The sequence below is a fragment of the Poecilia reticulata genome, chromosome 11 (assembly GCF_904066995.2).
Source record: "Poecilia reticulata chromosome 11, P_reticulata-male-v2, whole genome shotgun sequence".
Lineage (NCBI taxonomy): Eukaryota > Metazoa > Chordata > Actinopteri > Cyprinodontiformes > Poeciliidae > Poecilia > Poecilia reticulata.
Genome location: NC_088840.1, coordinates 10881360 through 10902436, shown reverse-complemented (window position 1 = coordinate 10902436; position 21077 = coordinate 10881360). Strand labels below are relative to the sequence as shown.

At 39.4% G+C, this 21077-nt stretch overlaps 1 protein-coding gene across 3 annotated transcripts; it reads left to right on the top strand.

Annotated features, from left to right (window-relative positions):
• The first annotated feature begins 660 nt into the window (after positions 1-660).
• On the top strand, positions 661-12424 carry ago2 (argonaute RISC catalytic component 2). Of its 3 annotated transcripts, none has more exons than XM_008421701.3 (20): positions 663-1002; positions 2902-2949; positions 3705-3882; positions 3988-4108; positions 4209-4390; positions 4653-4789; positions 4890-5024; positions 5431-5518; positions 5670-5817; positions 5908-6027; positions 6152-6274; positions 6393-6526; positions 6624-6808; positions 6906-7065; positions 8892-8982; positions 9217-9411; positions 9508-9642; positions 9752-9853; positions 10965-11164; positions 11274-12424. In XM_008421701.3, the coding sequence occupies exons 1-20, from the start codon at positions 987-989 to the stop codon at positions 11380-11382; spliced, it is 2607 nt and encodes an 868-aa protein (XP_008419923.1). In that variant the 5' UTR covers positions 663-986; the 3' UTR covers positions 11383-12424. The 3 variants fall into 3 exon arrangements, with proteins under 3 accessions (XP_081468389.1, XP_008419923.1, XP_008419922.1); XM_008421700.3 differs by having other exon boundaries at positions 4188-4390; XM_081612263.1 differs by lacking the exon at positions 11274-12424 and having other exon boundaries at positions 661-1002; positions 4188-4390; positions 10965-11261.
• The last annotated feature ends 8653 nt before the right edge of the window (positions 12425-21077 follow it).

Below are 21077 nucleotides of genomic sequence, written 5' to 3'. Positions count from 1 at the left end.
ATGAGTCATCTGACAGTTTTGATTGTGTCTCTATTGTGCTGGTCTGAATGGTTTAAAGGGCACTTCTCACACTTCACATGAGAAGTCGAATAAGTCGATTTTCAATCAGTTTTTTGCACCAAAGAGTTAATAATGATAAATACCTTTAATTATTATAATACCTGGCAAACTTATGGTCACAAGGTTAACTCGGGGAATCACATCTGTCCGACGCGTGAGTCATCTCCAGGCCACGTCTTTGTTGACAATAACTCAGAAATAGTCCAAAAAGTTTGGATGTATTTTTATTTCTTTCCTACTTAGGGAAAGTTTCTGTTTATAGCATAGGTTTGTGGTGCATTTCTATACTAAAGAAACGTATATAAAACTTCAGATATTCCACAACGAGATATTAACATACATGGAAAAACCTTACATAACCTTGTATTAAGGCAGAAAGTACAGCGGCCCCTAAGAAAGGCTTACAGTATTCAATTATGCCGCATGAACTAATCAGTACAGTACTGCGAGAGAACGCAAAACCTTTGGCGAGAGAACGCAAAAGTGTGGGGTTTCGTTTGTGTCAAAAATAAGTATTGGTCATGAAGTCATGACTTCTACTTATTTTTGACACAAATAGAACACCGTACAAAGAAAAAAAAATTACCCACATGTCCCCTCGAGGGCTCCGTAGAAAACCCATTTAAGCGCTGCGGAAAGTAGCAGGAGGTTAAACGCAAGCGGAAGCGGACGGGAGCGATCAATCTTGATCTGCATCTCTTCTCTGCGCTTGCGTTTGTGTGCTGGGGGGATGGGGTCGTGTCGAGGATGAGAGACTCCAAATATTTATCTCTTGGCTAACTAAATATCCATATTTCTACGCCGTGGATCATTCCTTGCTATTGGACGTAAAAACATCGCTTCGGCTTCGTATGAGGCTCGGTGGAGTCTGCCCTCTGTAAAGTGGACTATCCGCTCGTCCACGATACGCTTAAAAAGTCGACAAAATGTATTCTGCTGGAGGTAAGTGCCGCAGCTACTGTTAGCATCGGCTAAGTGATGCCGCTGTTGAAAATATAGGTAAAAGTGTTGGTGCTGGGTGATTTCAGGCAGCAAATTGCCTGTTACTTCACGATAAAAAAGTAATTATTTGACAAAGAACATTTGTCCTCGTCTCTCAGCTGGTGTAAGATTCAGGGAAAAGCTTAGTTAGCAACAAGCCGCCGTTAGCTAAATTAGCTTTAGCTGCACCTCGTTTTTAGAAACTTGTTCACAGTAAACTAGCCTCTGTGTTTACAAGAGTTTAAGTGCAATTTTTGAGTACGAATAACAAATGCGAAGAGGTAGCTGGTATTATTTTATCTTTTGGTTAAACACCTAGCACTTACGTTAAGCGGTGTTTAGCGGCCGACCACGCTTTCTAATCGGATCCCCATACAGTAAGTCAGATACTTACTGTATGGGTTTCACAACTTTAAAATGTCACAAAAAGTTACCAATGTTGTTTACAGACATTATACTTCCAAGTTGACGATTATATAATATGGTAATGATTTTAGTCTTTCTTTTTAATCATTAAGTGTTTATTGAAAAGGTGGTACGTCTTGTGATTTGTAAACACAATCTGAATGTCAATATTATCACTGAAACCTTGAACTGAAACGTTGCAAATTATTAAAACAAAAAAAGTGGCTTCCTTTTGGAAGACAATTGTTCATTTTGAGTTTGGGATCAAAAGTAAATATGGGAGATTGAATAAGGGCTAAAACAAAAAAACGTATATAGAATCAAGGCTGAAGTTCACAGAATGACCATCAGTTTGTGCACAGGAAACCTCAATAAAGTATTAATTTTAAAGTATAATTTTAAAACGGTTTCCTTTTTTTTTCTTTTTTGGATTGTGGGCAGCACAGTTCAAGTACTTTCAAAGCATGGGACAATAAACCCTTAAACCACAGCATTGGACCTTTTCGGATCCTGACTGACTGGGGGTTCCATAAAAGTACTTCAGGTTAATTCAGCCCTTTCATCTCCATTTTAAACAAGGCACTTCGTAATCAAGTGGTGAACCATTGCATGTGTGCTTAGTATTTTCAATTGATTACAGAGACGGATATTCATAGGACTATTCAAATCTCTCCATAAATTTTGCACGATTTTATGTTATTTGGATTTGATTTTGATTTCCGTGGTCCAGTTGACTCATACTCTCCAAGTAATCGGTTATCAAAGCGCCCATTCTTTATGAAACAGGTTGATTTTTTTTTTTATTTATTTATTTTTACTAGAAAAAGTCTTGTACTTCAAGACTGGAACTATTACAAAATGATTGGCACGTGTTACATGTTTATTGGCATCCGTTGTTGATAAACATCCTCTGACCATTGCATTTTCTGAACACTTTGCAGGCACCAAACTCAAAGTAGGCACACACACGCACACAAAAAAATATCTATAATGCTAAGAATTTTGCCCTGTCTTTATTTAAAAATATTGCAGGACTTGTGTTTTTATTTGTATTTAAGTGAAACAAAATTCTTCCTACATTTACCTGTTAGTTAATGTGTTTAGTAAACCGGAGTCTGTTTTTCTTCCAAGACTTATGAGCTGAAGTGAATTTGTGTTTTTCTGGCAAATGGGTGGATCCATTCGTTTTAGGCTACCAGCTTGGTTCATGCATTCTGCTCGTTCACCGATAACTGTCCTATCATTGTCAACGACTGTGCTGTGGAAGTGATAAGAGGGAAACACAGCTTAAAATAAACAGCTCAAAACAGCTGCACTCTTTACTTTTCCTGGTCTTGCAGCAGGATATCTAAAGTTATCAACTTGATATTGTGTTTGAGTAAATGCCTTCACTTTTATTTATTTTTATGTAAGTGGATTTTGAAACGAGTAACATGTCTGTTTTTGTCCTTTTAGCTGCAGAAGCTCCAGAGGGACCCCGTTCCTCCGGCTCAATGAGCTCCGGTAAGCTGACATTTTACTCTGAACTGGTTTCAGCTGTAATGTATTGATACTGGCAACACAATTTATTCTTGAAGTAAATTCTGCTGAAATGCCTGTGAATTTTTATGGCCAAATTAGGGGAACAAAAACAGTCACAACTGATTGTCAGGCGCTGAGAAAGTGGTGCTGTTTCTATTCAGGACACATTTTTATGCCATACACGGTAATGTGCATGGAATTGAGACTGTGCTTAGTTTCAGATGAAACCATTATTGCTTTACTTTTTACACATTCATGCTTCATGCAGTTTTAGTTGTAACTTCAGATTGATCCAACTCGCAGCCTCACCCATCACCAATTCGACCTGTTTGAGGTTGACTCCCCGACAAATTAATAAGAGTAGCACAAGTTGCATCATGGGTTGTTTTGGGTTTGCAAGGGCAGTAGACCCGTGTTTCAAACGGCAGATCTTATGCTTGATGTGTCGGGGTGTTTTAAGGGAGTTTGTCAGAGTGGAACTTAAAGATAAGGCGGGGAAGGGATTGGTTTGCTCCGACAGACTGAAATATCAGAAGCCACATATGTAGATCATATTGGGACAGGCAAGTTTGTTGGCAAAAAAGTCACACAGACATTTTGGAGTTTTAAAGATGAAGGTTCAGGTATGGAGTTAAGAAAGCCGAAATGGTCACAAGTATAGGTGTTAATTTATGAGAATAAACCCAAAAGCATACAAATGCTAATCTGTTTATGTTGCTTTCCTTTGTTTGTTGCAGACCCACCTTCCCCGGTTCCAGAATATGTGTTCAAGCCGCCGCCGAGGCCAGACTTTGGCACCATGGGTCGGGCCATCAAGCTCCAGGCAAACTTTTTTGAAATGGAAATTCCCAGATTGGAGGTCTATCACTATGACATTGACATCAAGCCAGAGAAATGCCCCAGGAGGGTTAATCGGTAGGTCTATTTTTATTTTTTTATGTTTTACTTTATTTCATTTACAGGTAAGTGGGTGGAGCTAAACCATTTGCATTGTGATGCTCAATTTCCTGTTGTCCTCAGGGAAATTGTGGAGCACATGGTCCAGCACTTTAAAACTCAGATCTTTGGCGATCGAAAGCCGGTGTACGATGGAAGAAAGAACCTCTACACTGCCATGCCTTTGCCAATAGGCCGAGACAAAGTAAGTCTTTTAGTTCTGATCCCTGCTTGAATGAAGTTTCCTTATTTAATCTTTTTCTAAAAAGTTAAAAAAAAAATAGTCTGAACTGCCACTTTCACAGGTGGAGCTTGAAGTAACTATTCCAGGCGAAGGCAAAGACCGCAGCTTCAAAGTGTCCATCAAATGGGTGTCTTGTGTTAGTCTACAAGCTCTACACGAGGCTCTATCCGGACGGCTACCAAGCGTTCCCTTTGAAACGATTCAAGCTTTGGATGTGGTCATGCGGCATTTACCTTCCATGAGGTCAGTTTTGTTGTTGTTGTTTTTATTTATTTATTTATTTATTTTACATTTATTTATTTATTCATTTTTTTATGGTTTGTCATTCAAAATGTCCGAACCCGTTTTTGTGTGACAATCACTGAGGGAGGCTCTGTCAGGAGTTTCTTTTGTTTTATGTATAAATTCATTAAAGGCAGTCATTACTTAAAGGATTTAACATCCAGATTCTGTGCTGCTTGTTTTGTGTTAATCGCATTTCACGTCTAACCATCGTCCGACACAGGTATACTCCAGTGGGTCGCTCCTTCTTCACTCCTTCAGAGGGATGCTCTAACCCTCTCGGTGGCGGCAGGGAGGTGTGGTTCGGTTTCCATCAGTCCGTCAGACCTTCTCTCTGGAAAATGATGCTCAACATTGATGGTAATCTGCATCATTCATTAAAAAAAAAAATTGAATAAAAAATCCGTACAAATTTGTTGTCTTCACACGTCTTACCTCTGCGTGTTTTCTTTGTTTGCAGTTTCAGCCACTGCGTTCTACAAGGCTCAGCCTGTAATTGAATTCATGTGTGAAGTTCTGGATTTTAAAAGCATCGAGGAGCAGCAGAAGCCTCTGACAGACTCTCAACGGGTGAAATTCACAAAAGAAATCAAAGGTACGTCCCTTTTTTTCACACCAGTTTAGATCGACAACAAAATTAACTTCTATGTAGCAACATTTTTAGGGGAAAAAAAGTTTTTCCAACTTGAAGATGTTAAAAATAGCTTTTTTTGTTGTTGGTATGAGTACTTAATAAACTGAGATTTATAAAAAGTCACTACAGACATTCCTGCTGTTGCATCGAGATTTAAATAGTTTGTACATACAACTCAACTTGGCAAATTGTTTAGACCCAAAAAAAAATCTATTCCAAAATAATTTTGGAACTTAAATGCAGGAGAAACATATAGCTGGTCTGCTTAAAAAAGATACAATTATTTATCTCAAAGCCAATAAAACTTTCCTGGAGTTTCTTCTTTTCTTGTTGAACTCTCTCCATTTATTTTGCGTCCCTCCTGTAGGCCTCAAGGTCGAGATAACTCACTGTGGGCAGATGAAGAGAAAATACAGAGTTTGCAATGTGACCAGAAGACCAGCCAGCCACCAGACGTAAGAAGGCTCTCTCAACATTTTATCTAAACTTCATTATCCTGTGGCATTATATGAACTGATTGCGTTAAAAGGAAGATCTGATGGATAAACCTCCAGGGATATTTGATCTTCTCTTTGTGTTGATTGAATTTCTTCTTTATTGCCTTAGGTTCCCCTTGCAGCAGGAGAGTGGCCAAACTATTGAATGCACAGTAGCACAGTACTTCAAAGACAAGTACAAACTCATCCTGCGATACCCTCACCTCCCATGTTTACAAGTGGGACAGGAGCAAAAGCATACCTACCTCCCTCTAGAGGCAAGACTCTTTAACACTCTGGATTTTATTCAAGAAAAGTGAGAGTTTTGCTTGTTTTTAATTGATTGTCTACAAACGTGGTCTCTTCAGGTGTGTAACATAGTGGCAGGACAGCGCTGCATCAAAAAGCTGACCGACAATCAGACCTCCACAATGATCCGTGCCACAGCCAGATCGGCGCCAGACCGGCAGGATGAAATTAGTAAACTGGTACGTCATCTGTGCATGTCCCTTCTGCTTTTAGCAAACCGATCAGAGCGTTAAGTGAAGCATAATAAACTCAAAACATGACGGATATACAATGGTAAAAAGTAAAATTTTGTTTCCGTTCCAGATGCGAAGTGCCAACTTCAACACCGACCCTTACGTTCGTGAATTTGGAGTCGTGGTGAGGGATGAAATGACAGAAGTGAACGGCCGCGTCTTGCAAGCACCTTCAATACTTTACGGCGGCAGGGTAAGTTCAGCGGTACTCTGGATGTGTGTGGGGTTTTTTTTAAATATATATATATATATATATATATATATGCAGTGCAACAATGTTGACCAGCATTTTAAAAAATGACAATTTTCAGAACAAAGCAATAGCAACACCAATCCAGGGAGTGTGGGACATGAGGAACAAGCAGTTCCACACCGGCATTGAGATCAAAGTGTGGGCCATCGCCTGCTTCGCGCCGCAGAGGCAGTGCACTGAACTCCTGCTCAAGTAAGACAGATTCCCAGAATGTTGAGATCTTTTGCATATGCACCTTGTATGTAGGAATCTTATTGAGCATAAGATGAACTCGTTCTTCATTTGGCAGAGCTTTCACCGACCAACTGAGGAAGATCTCTCGAGATGCAGGGATGCCCATCCAGGGTCAGCCTTGCTTCTGCAAGTACGCCCAGGGGGCGGACAGCGTGGAGCCCATGTTCAGGCACCTCAAGTACACCTACCAGGGCCTGCAGCTGGTGGTGGTCATCCTCCCTGGAAAGACGCCAGTTTATGGTGACCACCTGTTTGAATTTATAATAAAAGAGAAATGTGTGTGTTTTAACATTTAAAATGTTTACTTATTTCATGTGTTCTTGTTGCATGTTTATAGCTGAAGTAAAACGAGTTGGCGACACTGTGCTCGGAATGGCCACGCAATGCGTCCAGGTGAAGAATGTCCAAAAGACGACGCCTCAGACTCTCTCCAACCTCTGTCTGAAGATCAACGTCAAGCTGGGTGGAGTCAACAACATCCTGCTGCCGCAGGGCAGGTCGGTGGAGATGCTTACACTAGCATTTGACAGGAAATTCAAGACTTGCGATGTTGGTGTGTCAAAGGGTCACATTTAGACTATTCACTTTTGCATTGAGTCAGCTTATGATGACAGAAATGGCAGATTTGGTTAAAAAAAAATACCTTATTTATTTCAAAAGTAAATTAAATATTGTTATAATTCGTATCTTCGGTGATGTTGTGGGCAACAAACTTGAAGAAGCATCTGGATAAACTGACTAAGCTACTGTATGACAATCTCACGGCCCAATTGACCGCCCCCTTGCGGAAGTAGAGCTGTCCTCCGACAAGCCAACTGTTATTATGGTAGACTAAACTACCTCAGTTTTTGAGTTGAGGCAAATGCGGCGGGCAAGAGAACTCTCCAACTAGTCCTACGTCCTGATGGTCTCCAACTAGACCGTCAGCAGAATGGAGAAATCAACAATAAATCCCAAGAGGAAAAATGATGAGGGACAAAGTCTGGTTGGATGTGAGTGTGAACGCTGTGGGACGCACTTTGCACGTACAAAATGGGTGAGCAATGACTTGAATAATACCGGTTTGTGAAAATCTGCCTTCAGGAAAATGCTGAGAAATAAACGGTAGCATGAAACGGTGTTTAAATGCCAATATAGCAGTTAGCGCAGTCTGTTTTCATGCTGCCATAGAGCTACCGTTGGAATCTACATGCATAAAATTAGCATAACTACCTTCACTTGTTGATCTGGAAATGACTAGATGTTTAGCATTGTTTTAATTTAACTGAGTTGTTTATTTGACACTCAACCGTCAGCCGTGAGTCGTTAGCAGGGAGCCGTGAGTCGTTAGCAGGGAGCCATCAGTAAGTGTCCTTGTAACAAAAGCTGTGATGATTACTACCACTTACCTTCGTGGTGCCGACTAACGTGGCAGATTCCCTCCATCAGTTTCATTCAACTGGACGTGGGCTGGGCTGCAATCCACGATCCGTTTCTCGTGTTATTCCAGACTCCGTTTTGGTTTTGGAAATATAAATTCAAAGTTCAAAATTCTACTAAAAGAAGAGGTCAGGGCTAATGTAGCAAAGCTACTCCAACATGCTTCCATCATGAGTGGTGCAACTCTAGAAGGTAGTTAGGGAGTCATTGTGAACAGGAATCTTCCTCTTGAAAACATGTATAGAGGGTAAAACATGTAAAGCATTTCAGGTCAAAGTTTCTTCCTGGTACAAAAGGAATGTGATGTGAAAATGCTATGGTGGTTGAAGTGAAGTGAATTTATCAGGTTCCTGTTGCATTCAGGTCAGAAATGGCGTCTTTTTTTAGTATTTGCTTTACACTGGAAGATCTTTAGTGCCCCAAATCCTACCCCTGTTTTTTATGTTTACATATTCACTGGCTTCTGCATTACTCACTGAATGCAAATATGATGGCGAGTTGAAGGTTTTTGTATAAACCAAGGTAGTATTTTGAGATTGGAATATTTAGTTTCCACCTTTACCAGCAAATCTGGATTTATTCTAAATTAAAATGCCAAGAGAGTTATCTGCTTCAAGTATAACTCCTTTTAACAGAACCTCTCTGTAAGCAAAGAGCTTTTTTCCTATTTCAAGTTGTAGATTAAAGCTTTATGATGTAACGGGGGGGGGATAATGTCACAGCATCATTGCATAATGAATGGAGCCTCACTGCAGTTGATGCCTTCAGATTCCTGAAGAAGCCCAAGAGAGCTGGGAGTGAACAAAAAGGATTTATTGGAGTTGACGTCACCATCTCCGTATTGCCTGTGCATGATGATATTGTTATATGAAAACTTACATCCACTCTGTGCTTTCCTGCGCAGGCCGTTGGTGTTCCAGCAGCCAGTGATCTTTCTAGGTTCGGACGTGACTCATCCACCAGCAGGAGACGGAAAGAAACCTTCCATTGCTGCCGTGAGTTCCAGCTAAATTAATATAATAATGTTTTACTAATATTTTGATTATGCAGAAAACGATTTTAAATACAACTTGTTTGGAAACTACTTTTAAATTCGCGACCTGTTTTAAGTTGCGTATGGGCAGCGCTCACTTTAGTTGCCATGAAATTTGAGGTTTCGGTGTTCATAATCGCAGCAGTATTTGTCTCCTTTATCTTTGAAGTTTTAATGTGCCCCATGTCGTCTTTAGGTGGTCGGCAGCATGGACGCCCACCCCAGCCGGTACTGCGCCACAGTGCGGGTGCAGCAGCACCGTCAGGACATCATCCAGGACCTGGCCAACATGGTGCGGGAGCTGCTCATCCAGTTCTACAAGTCCACTCGCTTCAAGCCCACCAGAATCATCTACTATCGAGACGGCATCTCCGAGGGCCAGTTCAGCCAGGTAACGTGTGTGTGTGTGTGTGTGTGATGTTGCATGCTTGCTTTGTTGTTGCACAGCAGGCCTCATTTGCTAAATTTACAATCCGTTTACCTGTAGGTCCTTCAGCATGAGCTCCTGGCAATCCGCGAGGCTTGCATCAAACTGGAAAAGGATTACCAACCTGGCATCACCTTCGTGGTTGTGCAGAAGAGACACCACACGAGGCTGTTCTGCGTGGACAGAAACGAACGGGTCGGTGTCATGTTAGAAATGAGGAGTTTTTATTAGAAACGCAGGAGAATATAGTCTGGTCTTCCTGTAGTTGTTGCACAAAAAGGTTTAGAACTTTGACCGTTTTCAGGTCGGAAAGAGCGGCAACATTCCAGCAGGGACTACAGTGGACACCAAAATCACCCACCCGTCAGAGTTCGACTTCTACCTTTGCAGTCATGCAGGCATTCAGGTAAGAACTGTGCTACGATTATCTGTGATTAATTGGGGGGGAGCTCAAGGCTCCCATGCTACCACTTTTTATAATCAAAATTGTTTTGCTGATTTGAAATCTTGGACCATTTTCAAACAGACTTTACTCAAAATTGGTTCTGTCTTGCTATCCTGCTATAACAAAAAGTTGGAAACATTTTTTTTTTTAATTTGTTAATTTAGTAAAACAAGGAAAAACAAAAAATATCAGTGTTTAAATGCCAATGTAGCAGTTAGCGCAGTCTGTTTTTATGCTGCCATAGAGCTACCGTTGGAATCTACACGCATAACTACCTTCACTTATTGATCTGGAAATGACTAGATGTTTGGCATTGTTGTTTTAATTTAACCGAGTTGTTTATTTGGCGCTCAGCCGTCAGCCGGGAGTCGTTAGCAGGGAGCCTGAGCCGTTTGTAAGGAGTGTTGAGTCGTTAGCAGGGAGCCATCAGTAAGTGTCCTTATGACAAAAGCTGGGATGATTACTACCAGTTACCTTCGCGGTGCCGACTAACGTGGTAGTTTATAAAAAATGTATATTAGTAAAACAAGGGGAAAAAAAATCTGAGTTTCTGTACAAGCGATTAGCAGAGGGGACATAGTTTGAATTAGTCTCCATTTTTATTTTTCAGAGAGTGTTGATAATTTTTATCCTCAAAAGGTTGTAAACATTTAATAATCCAACATCTTCCATGACAGACTGAGGTTGAAAGCCCAGATGGATAAAAGGGATCACTTGTTGCTTTTCACTCTTTCTGTTCTCTGCTGAAAGAATCATCTGCTAACAAACATGCTGTTCAAAATAGTTTCCCTTAATATAGCTTGTTAAATCTCTGTGGACCTTTGGACTTCATTTTGTAAACCCTGCAGAGACCCTGTGTTGTCAGGGTGACCCAGTGGTGCTTGTTGTGCTTTAATTGGACAAAGGTCAGATTTCTTTTTTTTTTTTTGAGCCTGTGACTGGCCTGCCGCAAGCTGAAATCAAGCCGATTCCAGTCAAAAAGCCGATTTCTCTGAGCATCTCGTAACTTTCTTTCTAGTATCTAAATAAACCCGCGCCGCTTCACCTCGTCATCCATTATCCTTCCTTCCAGGGAACCAGCAGACCGTCTCACTACCACGTGCTCTGGGACGACAACCACTTCTCGTCGGATGAACTGCAGGTCCTCACCTACCAGCTCTGCCACACGTACGTGCGCTGCACCCGCTCCGTGTCCATCCCAGCACCAGCCTACTACGCCCATCTGGTGGCTTTCCGGGCGCGCTATCACTTGGTGGACAAAGAGCACGACAGGTAAGGACACGTGTGTACTTCTGAGAATTTTGTTGTTTTTTTTTCCCCCTCTTTCTTCCATCAATGACCTAAGTGCTTTTTGCATGTTTTTCTTTTTTTGTTGTTGTAGTGCTGAGGGCAGTCATACGTCGGGCCAGAGCAATGGGCGGGACCACCAGGCCTTGGCCAAGGCTGTTCAGATCCACCAGGACACCCTGCGCACCATGTACTTCGCCTGAAACTACAGCGCCCTGATTGGTTGGGGGCAAAATCCCCGCCATTGAAACCAACGATCCCTGTCTCTCTGTGAGGTCCGAATACCATCACAAGGTTTCATATTGTCTTTTCCCTAGGTGGCAAACTTGTCACTCACCCATATGTCCACATTTGAACTTCTCCCCTTTTACCCACCAAAGTAAGCCATTTAGTAGTGAAAAAGGCAAATTTTAGAGAGACGTTAGGTTTGTAGATAATTTTTTTTCTTTTATTTTTTTTTTTAACTTTATAGATATTTTTTTTTTCTTCTTTTTTTCCCAAATTCTGAAAATGGTCAAATTTGCACACAGGAAAAAAAAAAAAACAATAGTTCCTAAAAGAAAGTGGGCTGTTACGTTATATGCCAAGTTTTGTTTTTTTTTTTCTTCTTCTTCTTCTTTTCCTGTAGTCCTTCTTCCGATTCTTGTTTGCTCGAGTGAATCCTGGTCCGTACACCGAGAATCAACATTTTGGGGAGCTCACTTACCGTTTATATGCTAGAACAATTTAAACCAAACATTATCAGCCAATGCAAGCAAAGTGCACTGACCAGGATGGTACTTTACCAAGGACAGAAGTACTTAACCCTCCTGTTGTGTTAGTTTCTGAGGTACAGCAATAAGGTTCGTGGGTCAGTTTGACCTGTGGAGTGTTTAATCATGCAATAGTGTCAGGAACCAAAAACATCCTCCAAAACAATTTTGTATCTGATTGTTGACTCCAATACTAACCATTTCAATCAATATTTGTGCAATGATGTTTTTTTATATTTCTCTCCAATAAAGGATCAGTGACAACAATTTACTCATTCACTCATTTGGAAAAAAAAAATGTAATATACATTTTGGGGAAAAAGCACCTACAAACAATAATTTCCTTGAAATTGATCTTTTGTAAATTTTTTTACATGACATTTAGATTTTGTTTTTTCAATGGGTGATTTTGGTGATAGTTGAACTTGAGACATGTATACTGTTCAGGGTCAAATTGACCCGCTGATTAAAATCAAGACAAATGAGTCAAGCAGAGAGTGTTTATGTTTTCTCCACTTCCTTTGAGTGTCACTCAGTGTGGGTGGAGTTTGGCCACGGGAACAGAAAATGTTCCTGTCAAAAGTTGTACGAGTTCCTGCTTTCTCACAGTTTCCTAGTGAAGTAAAGAGGATAGAGAGAAAGTGGGCTTGTGTGTGTGTGTGTGTGTGGTCTGTATTGGGGGGGTGAAATATGGTTCATAGCTGCAAGGAAACGAATAGAACTGGACTTTTTTTTTTTTTTTTATCTTTTCCACCCTACAACTTGACTGCTGGGTCAAATTGACCCGGACAGTATTGATGTAAAATGTGGACCAAGGGGGGGTCGCAAATGTGTAAAATGAACAACTTTTCAATTTCTATGTAGAATCTACATATTAAGACAAGTAGAAAAAGTTTTATGCAAAAACAAAAAAACTTCTAACTATTTCAAACAAAAATTTTAAACTTTAAAACTGGTCAATTTGACCTGCAACATAACAGGAGGGTTAAGATATTATGAATTATTTGAATATTTTTCTTTCCTTCAACATGGGTCATTATCTGATTTTTTTAAAAAGTGCCATTTGGGACCATGGTTTTTTTTTTTTTTTTTTTTTTTTCCCTTGATGAACTAGTTAGTTCCTGGTTGGTGTTTCTGCATTTTTTTTCTTTGATCTACAAACTTTTTATTTTTTATTTTTATTTATTTTTTTTTAATGCCAAATCTGGTGATGGTGAAAAGACAGTTTCTCATCTGATTTGTAAACTATTTGGATCATCTCTTGACTTTTTATTTTATTTTTTTTAAGGTGTAGAGACTGAATAACCTTGTTCATCCTCTTGTCTGAACTGATCATTTTCAAGCATAAAATCGGGCGTGCCGGGACTGGTTCCCAGCAACCTTTTTATATTGTATTCTGAGCCGTACTGATAAAACATTTGAAAACTCAAAAGGGGATCATAACAAATTTTTCATTTCCAATAATTCTTCATTGTATAGTGCTGTAGCTGAGATGCATTGTTTGTTTTTTTTGTTTTTTTAACATGTAGGTGTTTTTAGGAGTTTTTTTTTTTTTCATTTTTACACCCCTTAATCCTACTTCTATTTTTTTATTGTATATAGCAGCAGGAAAGTATTTTCTGCTGCGTCGCATCAGATCGGGGCAGCCGTGTAGCGTCTCGGTGGATTGGGTGTTTGGTACAGAAGAGTTTTTACATTTGAACTGATTTTAAATGATGATAGAAGAGCCTCGTTAGTTTAGAGGGCCCTTCAAGAACCGTGAGCGGTCGTCGCACAAAAGCATCGTTGGGGTGGAGGGGGGGGATTTATGCAAGCAGCTTTTGTGAGTCTTTTTACTGAAATAGAAATGTTCCTAACAAGGTATATTTTAAATAAGCTTTCAGTGCAAAAATGCTGAGAAAATTTTAGAATGTTTTGGTTTTTTTAAAGAAAAAAATGGCCCAAATTTTGTCTAAATTAACTCTATTTGTATGAACGTTTTAAATGCAATTATCTTGCCTTCTAAGACTCACAGTTTTACTAATGGAATTGATACATGACGACATCCTGCTTCAGTTTTACCGCTACGTGAATGTTTGTCTAGATTGAAGGCAAGTAGTGTACATTTTCTAACTATGCATCATGTTTTTTTAACAAAGAGATTTTAGCAGTTATCGGGGATCAGACATGAAATCGGATCGTGTACAGAGGTAGACAATCAGGGCTTTTGTTTCCTTTTTTTGTTTGTTTTTTTTTTTATTTCAAAGTGTTACGCATTTAGTTTTGTTTCTTAGTGCTTCTCAGCATCCTTCACGTGTTTGTAATGGGACAAAAGTGGTCATTTGTGACGATGTAGATTTTCTAGCTTAAAAGTGAGCGCATCCTTTGTAACACACAATCGTTCATGGCCAAACAAGATTACCAACTTTTACACGATTATTACTCAAAAGACACAGAAGCACAAAAAAAAAGGCATTTTGACTCTAGGTGCTAGATGTTTTCACTGTAAATCACCTTAAGTCCTCACTGATCCTTCATTATTTCTACAATCCTTTTCTCTCTCCCTTTAACTACATCAGTTTCTCCTCTTTTTACTTTTAACTCCTCTAAAGCAACTAAGAGATCCGACTGACTGTGTTTGTGGGGCATTTTGGAAAAAGGAAAAAAAAAAAAAAAAAATCCCGTACTTGATATTTACTGTTCTGATGTCAATATTGTTCTTATCGGTGCTGGTCTCACAACATGTAAATTTGGATGCACTTTTGATAGCAGAATTATGAGTATGACTTCTAATGTGTGTGTGTGTGTTTTTTTTTTTTCTCCATTAATCAGAACCGAAGGCTCAGCCATAATGTGCGACACTGGTGTAATTGCATGGAAATGGCCGTGTGTTCTACCTCTTGTTACCTGTTGCTGTGGCGTGATGGTAGCATCACGCCACTGGCCATTTCTGTATAATTACCCTGGCTGTGTATCGTAACCGGCGTCGCTCGTGTCTCGTTGTTGACTTTAGAGGCTTGGTGAGCATGATGAATTTATTTTTTACATTTTTTTTTTTTTTTTTTTTGTTCTTCTCTTTGCATGACATGTATTTAGTATTGCGCAAACCGAAGAGACGGAATGTGTTTGCGTTGAAGTTCTATGACCAAATGCTTCGAGTGTGTTCGTACCTACACACACGACTTTCCGCTTCTTCTTCTGCTTCTTTTTCTTCTTCTATGCACCACTAAAATGACACTTTGATTTAAAACTCGGTTCTCTGCTCAAGCTGTGTAACAGTGGTGCTATCGCAGACTGCTGGTTAAAGTTTAACCAGCAGTTAAACTTTAACTGCTGGTTAATTCCTAATATAATTATTATATTAGGAAATATAATAATTATTATATTTCCTAATATAATAATTAGGAAAGTGGAGAACTCTGGCTGATTTCTGAACACCGGTTTTAGCCAGTTACGATTTCTTTAGCAGTCTGTTTTAAATTTCTGAAATGTCTCTGAATATAACATCTCCTCTTTAAGTAATCACATGTATATCTCTGCTTTCTCTAATTTCCTGTAACGTCTCCACTTGGTCTGAAAATGGCTAACTGATTTGCCTTCCCTTGGTAACAACTTCCACGCCGAAAAGTGTTAAGATGGCCGGTTGGTGCTTAGACCGGTTGGTCCGTTTACTGATCTTTGCGATGTTGGATTTTTAGCGTTTCCTGCCAGTCACTGTTCATTGGTGGTCAGCCAGATAATAATTTATGATGGAGAGTAAAGTGCACTGCTTATTTCTACATAGTGATGCCCTTGTCTTGGGAAGTTGAATGGCTTTGTCATTAATATTGGTTAATATTCTTTTTTTTTTTTCTTATTCCCTTCACGGAGGGTTGGAAACGGGATTCTTCAGTAATTGTAACAATCTCATTGCTTTAACTTGGAAAGAAAGGAGAAGCTAGCTTTTGGATTTGTTGTTACTGCTCTGCGTATGTTTTTTTTTTTATTTTTATTTTTCGTTCCCTACACCAGCACCTTATTAAACCAGATCAGAATGGCATTGCTTTTTCCTGATATAAAACTCCAAAAGTTACATTTGCACTAAGTAAAAAAAAAAGAACAATATTGTAGCTATTCACGCATTAACAGCACAAATCTGCAGCCACTTACAAAATAGCTTTTTTTTTTTTTTCTTTTCCCCTATGCTATAATTGCTGATCAGAGAGATCGAGCAAAAACCAGCCGAGAAAGATTCCATCTAGCCAACCAAAATTGAGCAAGTCATTTTAAAAAAAAAATTTTTTTTGAGAAATAACCCGAAGCCTTTAAGCGACAATAATAAGAGCGATTATTTCCGGTTGCGTGAGTGGATCGCCTTTGTATAGAAATTGTAGTAGATGTGTGTGTGTGTGTTTTTTTTTTATAACCAAACTGAAAGGTGTTTTAAAAAGGAGAATATTGTTGGATGCCAAAGTGGTGCATTTCCTGTTAGGTAAACCAGTTTTATCTCTGTCCAGAACTGCAATGTGGGCGACCATCTTTCCTTTCCCCCCCAGTAAGACCAAAACAAACTACAGAGTAAGGAGGAGTTTTTGTCACTTTGCTTTTTTTTTTTTTTTTTCCTCCCAAATGAGTTCAACAAAAGAATGTTTACAACAGTGACAGGTATTCCTAACCTGGATGAATGTGGCATCATGTTGCAGGTGAAATCCTGCATTACCTATAGTGGTACAGACAAACACCGGCGTAGAGACTTTATTTTTCCTGAATGTGTTAAATTCACAAAAGGTTTTCATTTGGAAAGCCAGAACCTGGAGACACCGGGTGGCAGAAATAGCCAATATTAACTACAAATACCATATCAAATTATGCAATAGAATAATTTTCTTAATGGTGTTTTTTTTTTATTTTTTATAGTGTTCAAACTGTCTTTAAGCCTGGTAATATTTGAATATTTTCTGGAGTTGAAACCGATTTCTTATGAAGCAGCAACTATTAGACGAATCCTTTCCAAACCATTCCCATCTGTATAGTCATTTATCTCCCCTCTAAGCTGCTTATGTGTCGTTATAGCAAAACAGTTGCTTATATAATTTTTATTTTATTTTTTTTAAGAGTAGAGCCTGTTTTCAGCATCTTCAGATAGTACCGAATGTAATTAGTCTGTGTGGTTTGTGAACGAAACGATGCTAGTTCGTTTTACGCTCTGCTTCTTCTGTACAAACTTTCTATTATTATTACTGCGCGACTCTTTTTCTAAGCAGAAAATTGTAGGGTTTTTTTTAGCAACGCTTGCTAATCTTTTCATTATCAGATGCTTTGGAGAGCAGCAGATATCTTCAGCTGTGGATTCATGCTTTGTTTGAGGTGTGCGTCTTTTTTTGTTTGCATTAAAAAAAGAAATCGGAGGATTTTGCGTTTGCATTTAGGTTTCCAGCTTTGCTTCAACTCCCAGCCTGATAATCCTGCCTCGTGTGGGCTTGTTCTTGTAAAGTCTTTGAATGAAGCATGATTTTTGTGTTTTTGTTTTTTTGGATTTTGTTTTGTTTTATGTTTGTCAGCATATAGTTGCTAGAACCTGGTTTATTTTTATTTTTGCGTGTAAGATATGAGCCGATTTTCAGAGCGCTCAGCCGGCTTCACCAGGCGTAATTCTCCTGTTCCTGTTTGTATATAAATCCTCTGAAGACTAATAATGTCTCTGGAAGTCATTGAAACCATGTCCACCCCGTTACCTATAGCCATGTGACAGCAATGTAATGTGTACAAGTTCTTGTTTATTGCAGCATGAGCGCATCTAGCAGCCGGACATAGCGTTGCCATTTATCTTGACATGATGTTTTTTTTTGTATTTTGAAATTCCCTTTTTGGCAAGAGGTTTTTATTTTCAATTCTAAAGATCTCTGCAAATGTTAGCATATCTTCAGATCTATTTCCGTGTCTAAAAAGCCTCTAGGATGGAGTAGGGGTGCAGTGACATGTTGTGACACGAGATCTCGCAATACTAAAACGCACCATTTTTTTTTTTTCTCCCCCGTTACAATAGCTTGTCTTCCGAGGTTCGGGACTGGTTGCTGCGTCAGCATTATTTTGTCTCGTGAAATGAATGGAAGGTATCGATTCTGCATTGGTTATGGAAACGGCGTCACGTCCGAGTCGAAACGGCATTTGTTTTGTTGGTAATACAAACTGGTGACATGTTTATCTTCATGCTAAGTGTTCAGCTGTCCAATGTTGAATTTTGACTTCATAAGCCGGCGTCCTGCTTTTCTCATGGCTTTGAATATGAGAAGTCAGTGCGCTAGATTATAGAGTGCTGCGTTTATGGTTTGGGACTCTTATTTTGAAGTGAACAAGGAAGTGGTTCTTTGGTTGATCTCGTCACAGGCAGAACCATGGGGGAAGAAAAGCACCACTTCCTGTCTGCCTAATGGCATTGAAGTTGGCATCTAAATTGGAGCCTCTTGGCAGCGATGAAGGGATACTTGACAATTTTTGATTTTTATGGAGGATGGTCATTTGATCTTTTTAAAATACTTTAAAAAAATAGAACCTGAATTGAATATTTTTTTCCTCTTTAAACAAAAAATGTTTTCATGCTTTTACATTTACTGTATTATACTCATGTGCCATCATAAATTCAGACCTGTTGAAAACCGTAAAATGATTATTCTACACTCACTACTTTTCAAAACATATTTTATTTTATTTATTTATTTTTAAAGTTTCCCCCCAAACTCTGAATCCTGCCCCAGATATTGAGGACCATCTGATGACCGCCAGCGTCGCTGCGCTTAAAGTACTGAATTTACATTTGTAACCATCAGCAAGTCTTGGCTTTTCGTCTAGTGATAACCCAGTATTTAAATGGTAACTAAGAACTTCAACCGGGTTTTCTAATCGTCATGCAGGTCGTCTGAAACTCGTTGGGCCGAAGTGACACCGTGACCCCCACTGCGTCTGCTGCTCTTTTCAATGCAAACGTCCTTTAAATGACGCGTCTAAGGAGAGCTGATAGGAAATCTGAATGCCATCATCCTGATCTGCACACATCCACTCCTGCCAGGCGATTGGTTTAAGTCGTTTCACATCTCAACAATTGCTTTTCAGTTTGTTTGTTTTTTTTAATCCACCAGCTTTGTAAAGAACTACCTCAGAGCAGCAGTCTGGTGCTTGCTACTATAATCCCGTTTGTTTATGAGAAAGGCGCCGAAGCGAAATCTCGTAGTGACCAAACCAATACAAGCCAATATCGTGTGTGAGAACTTTTAATGTTGCTGTGCTCGATTTTTACATTTTTTTTTTTATTATTTTTTTTTTAGGGGACCAAATTTATTTTATTTTATTAAATTTTTTTTTTTTTTTTTGCTTGGTTTTTTTTTCTCTAACCAGTCCGGAGTCAGAACCCAGCATTAACTTTAGGATTCCTTCCTTGTGTGATTCATAAACCATAATCACGACTGGATCTTTGACGTGTGCCATTGTGATTCCGATTTGCTTGGCGCCGATTTTTGTGGATTCTTTATGTCGGCAAAGTTGTTGTGAGACGCAGTTGCGGTGATTCTCTGTTGCCGTGCGGGTTGTTGGTACGTCGGCTTTTTGTTCAGGTGTGTTTGCAGCAGCATTACATTGAGCACGTCGCTTAGTTGGATTTCCGAGCCGCTTGATTCCATTTGAAGTTTTACCAGAAAGCCAAAAACGTTGTGGTTTGACACATTTTCCCCGCGATTAAATACACGGACTCTGCTCATTTCTGCCTTTCCTCCTCGCTGCACTCAGCATCCCGCCCCCGTTTGCTCGCTAAAGGGAAGAAACACGTTTCAATCTCAACTGACAGCGTATCAAATCATTCGACCAAAGGTACATATGAGCTGCTGTGTCACTTTACAGATCGAATCTAAGCTGTAGACATCCAGCATGTTCGCAGTCGTTTTCTTTTTAGATGTGCCTTTCGTCGAATTTTTTTTTTCTCCTCCTCCATCTGCTCCAGCATTAGGTTTCGACCTCCATCTCATTGTTTAAAAAAACAAAACAAAACATAAATAAAATCCAAGATGTTCTCTCTCCGTTTTCAATAACCGTGAGTGTAGATGCTGCATAGAACGATCAGTATTTGTGTTTTTTGCACTTTTTGAAAGCAGTCTCTGAAAACGAATTAAAAAAAATAGACGCCCATCTAGCTTGGGCTGAGTTTAAAAAAAAAAAGCCAAAAAAAAACCGAAATAACTGACGAGGTATTTTATGCTATCAATAGGAACTATAAGGAATAATGACTTTGAGAAGCTTTTCTAAAAAAATAAAAAAAAGTTGATTATATCTATCTATATATATTCATGGAGTACCTCATAAGCCTGATATATGCTGCATTGACTCTGTTTTGTTATCTAAATGTATTGTCCAACAGTATATATATATAAATATATATATCTTAATTTTCCCTAATGGGAGGTTTGAATGTCACAAGCGGCACACATGCCTCAGCCTACTGTTGTAACACCTTTTGGCCAAATCCACTCACAATTTCTCCAAATGTTTCTCCACTCATGTCGACTTGAACAAACAAAAAAAAGATTTTGTCGATGAAGAAATTGATGGTGCACCAAGCGTTTTCACACGCCTGTTGACTCAGGTATCGCCATGAAAGGGCTGTACCGAACCCACCCTGCCCTTCCTTACACCTTTGTCTTAAGATGGCCTTAGAGCTACATGGAAAGTTCCCATCTGGCCTTAAAGTGGAAGAAATGATGCACTACAATGTCCCGGACTCCACCTCAACGTTATCATCACCGCGTTTATCTACCTCCTATGAATGTAGAGCCTGTCCTGGAGATGTAGTCGACTTCAAAGATGGTCCTTTTGTTTTTAAAGGAGATGAATAACAAATTAATAATGATGATAATAAAATCGGCCAACTAATTTCAGGACACTCGAAATTTTTTTCTTTCTTTTTGTCCCTGCTTTTAATTTTCTACCTGGAGCGTTTCCATTGCAACCAAAGTCTATCGGCAGAGGCAGCTCTGCAAAGCCACGTGACTTCAGACCTCCCTTCACTTCTCTCCCTTTTTTCTTTAAAACCACCGACATGCCAAAAACTGAGTTTGCTGTCCTTCCTGTTCTGGTGAGGGTTCTTCATGTTGCTGAATTTAATTTGTTCACATCGATTGCTAAGCTCCTTTTGTTTGTGTTGT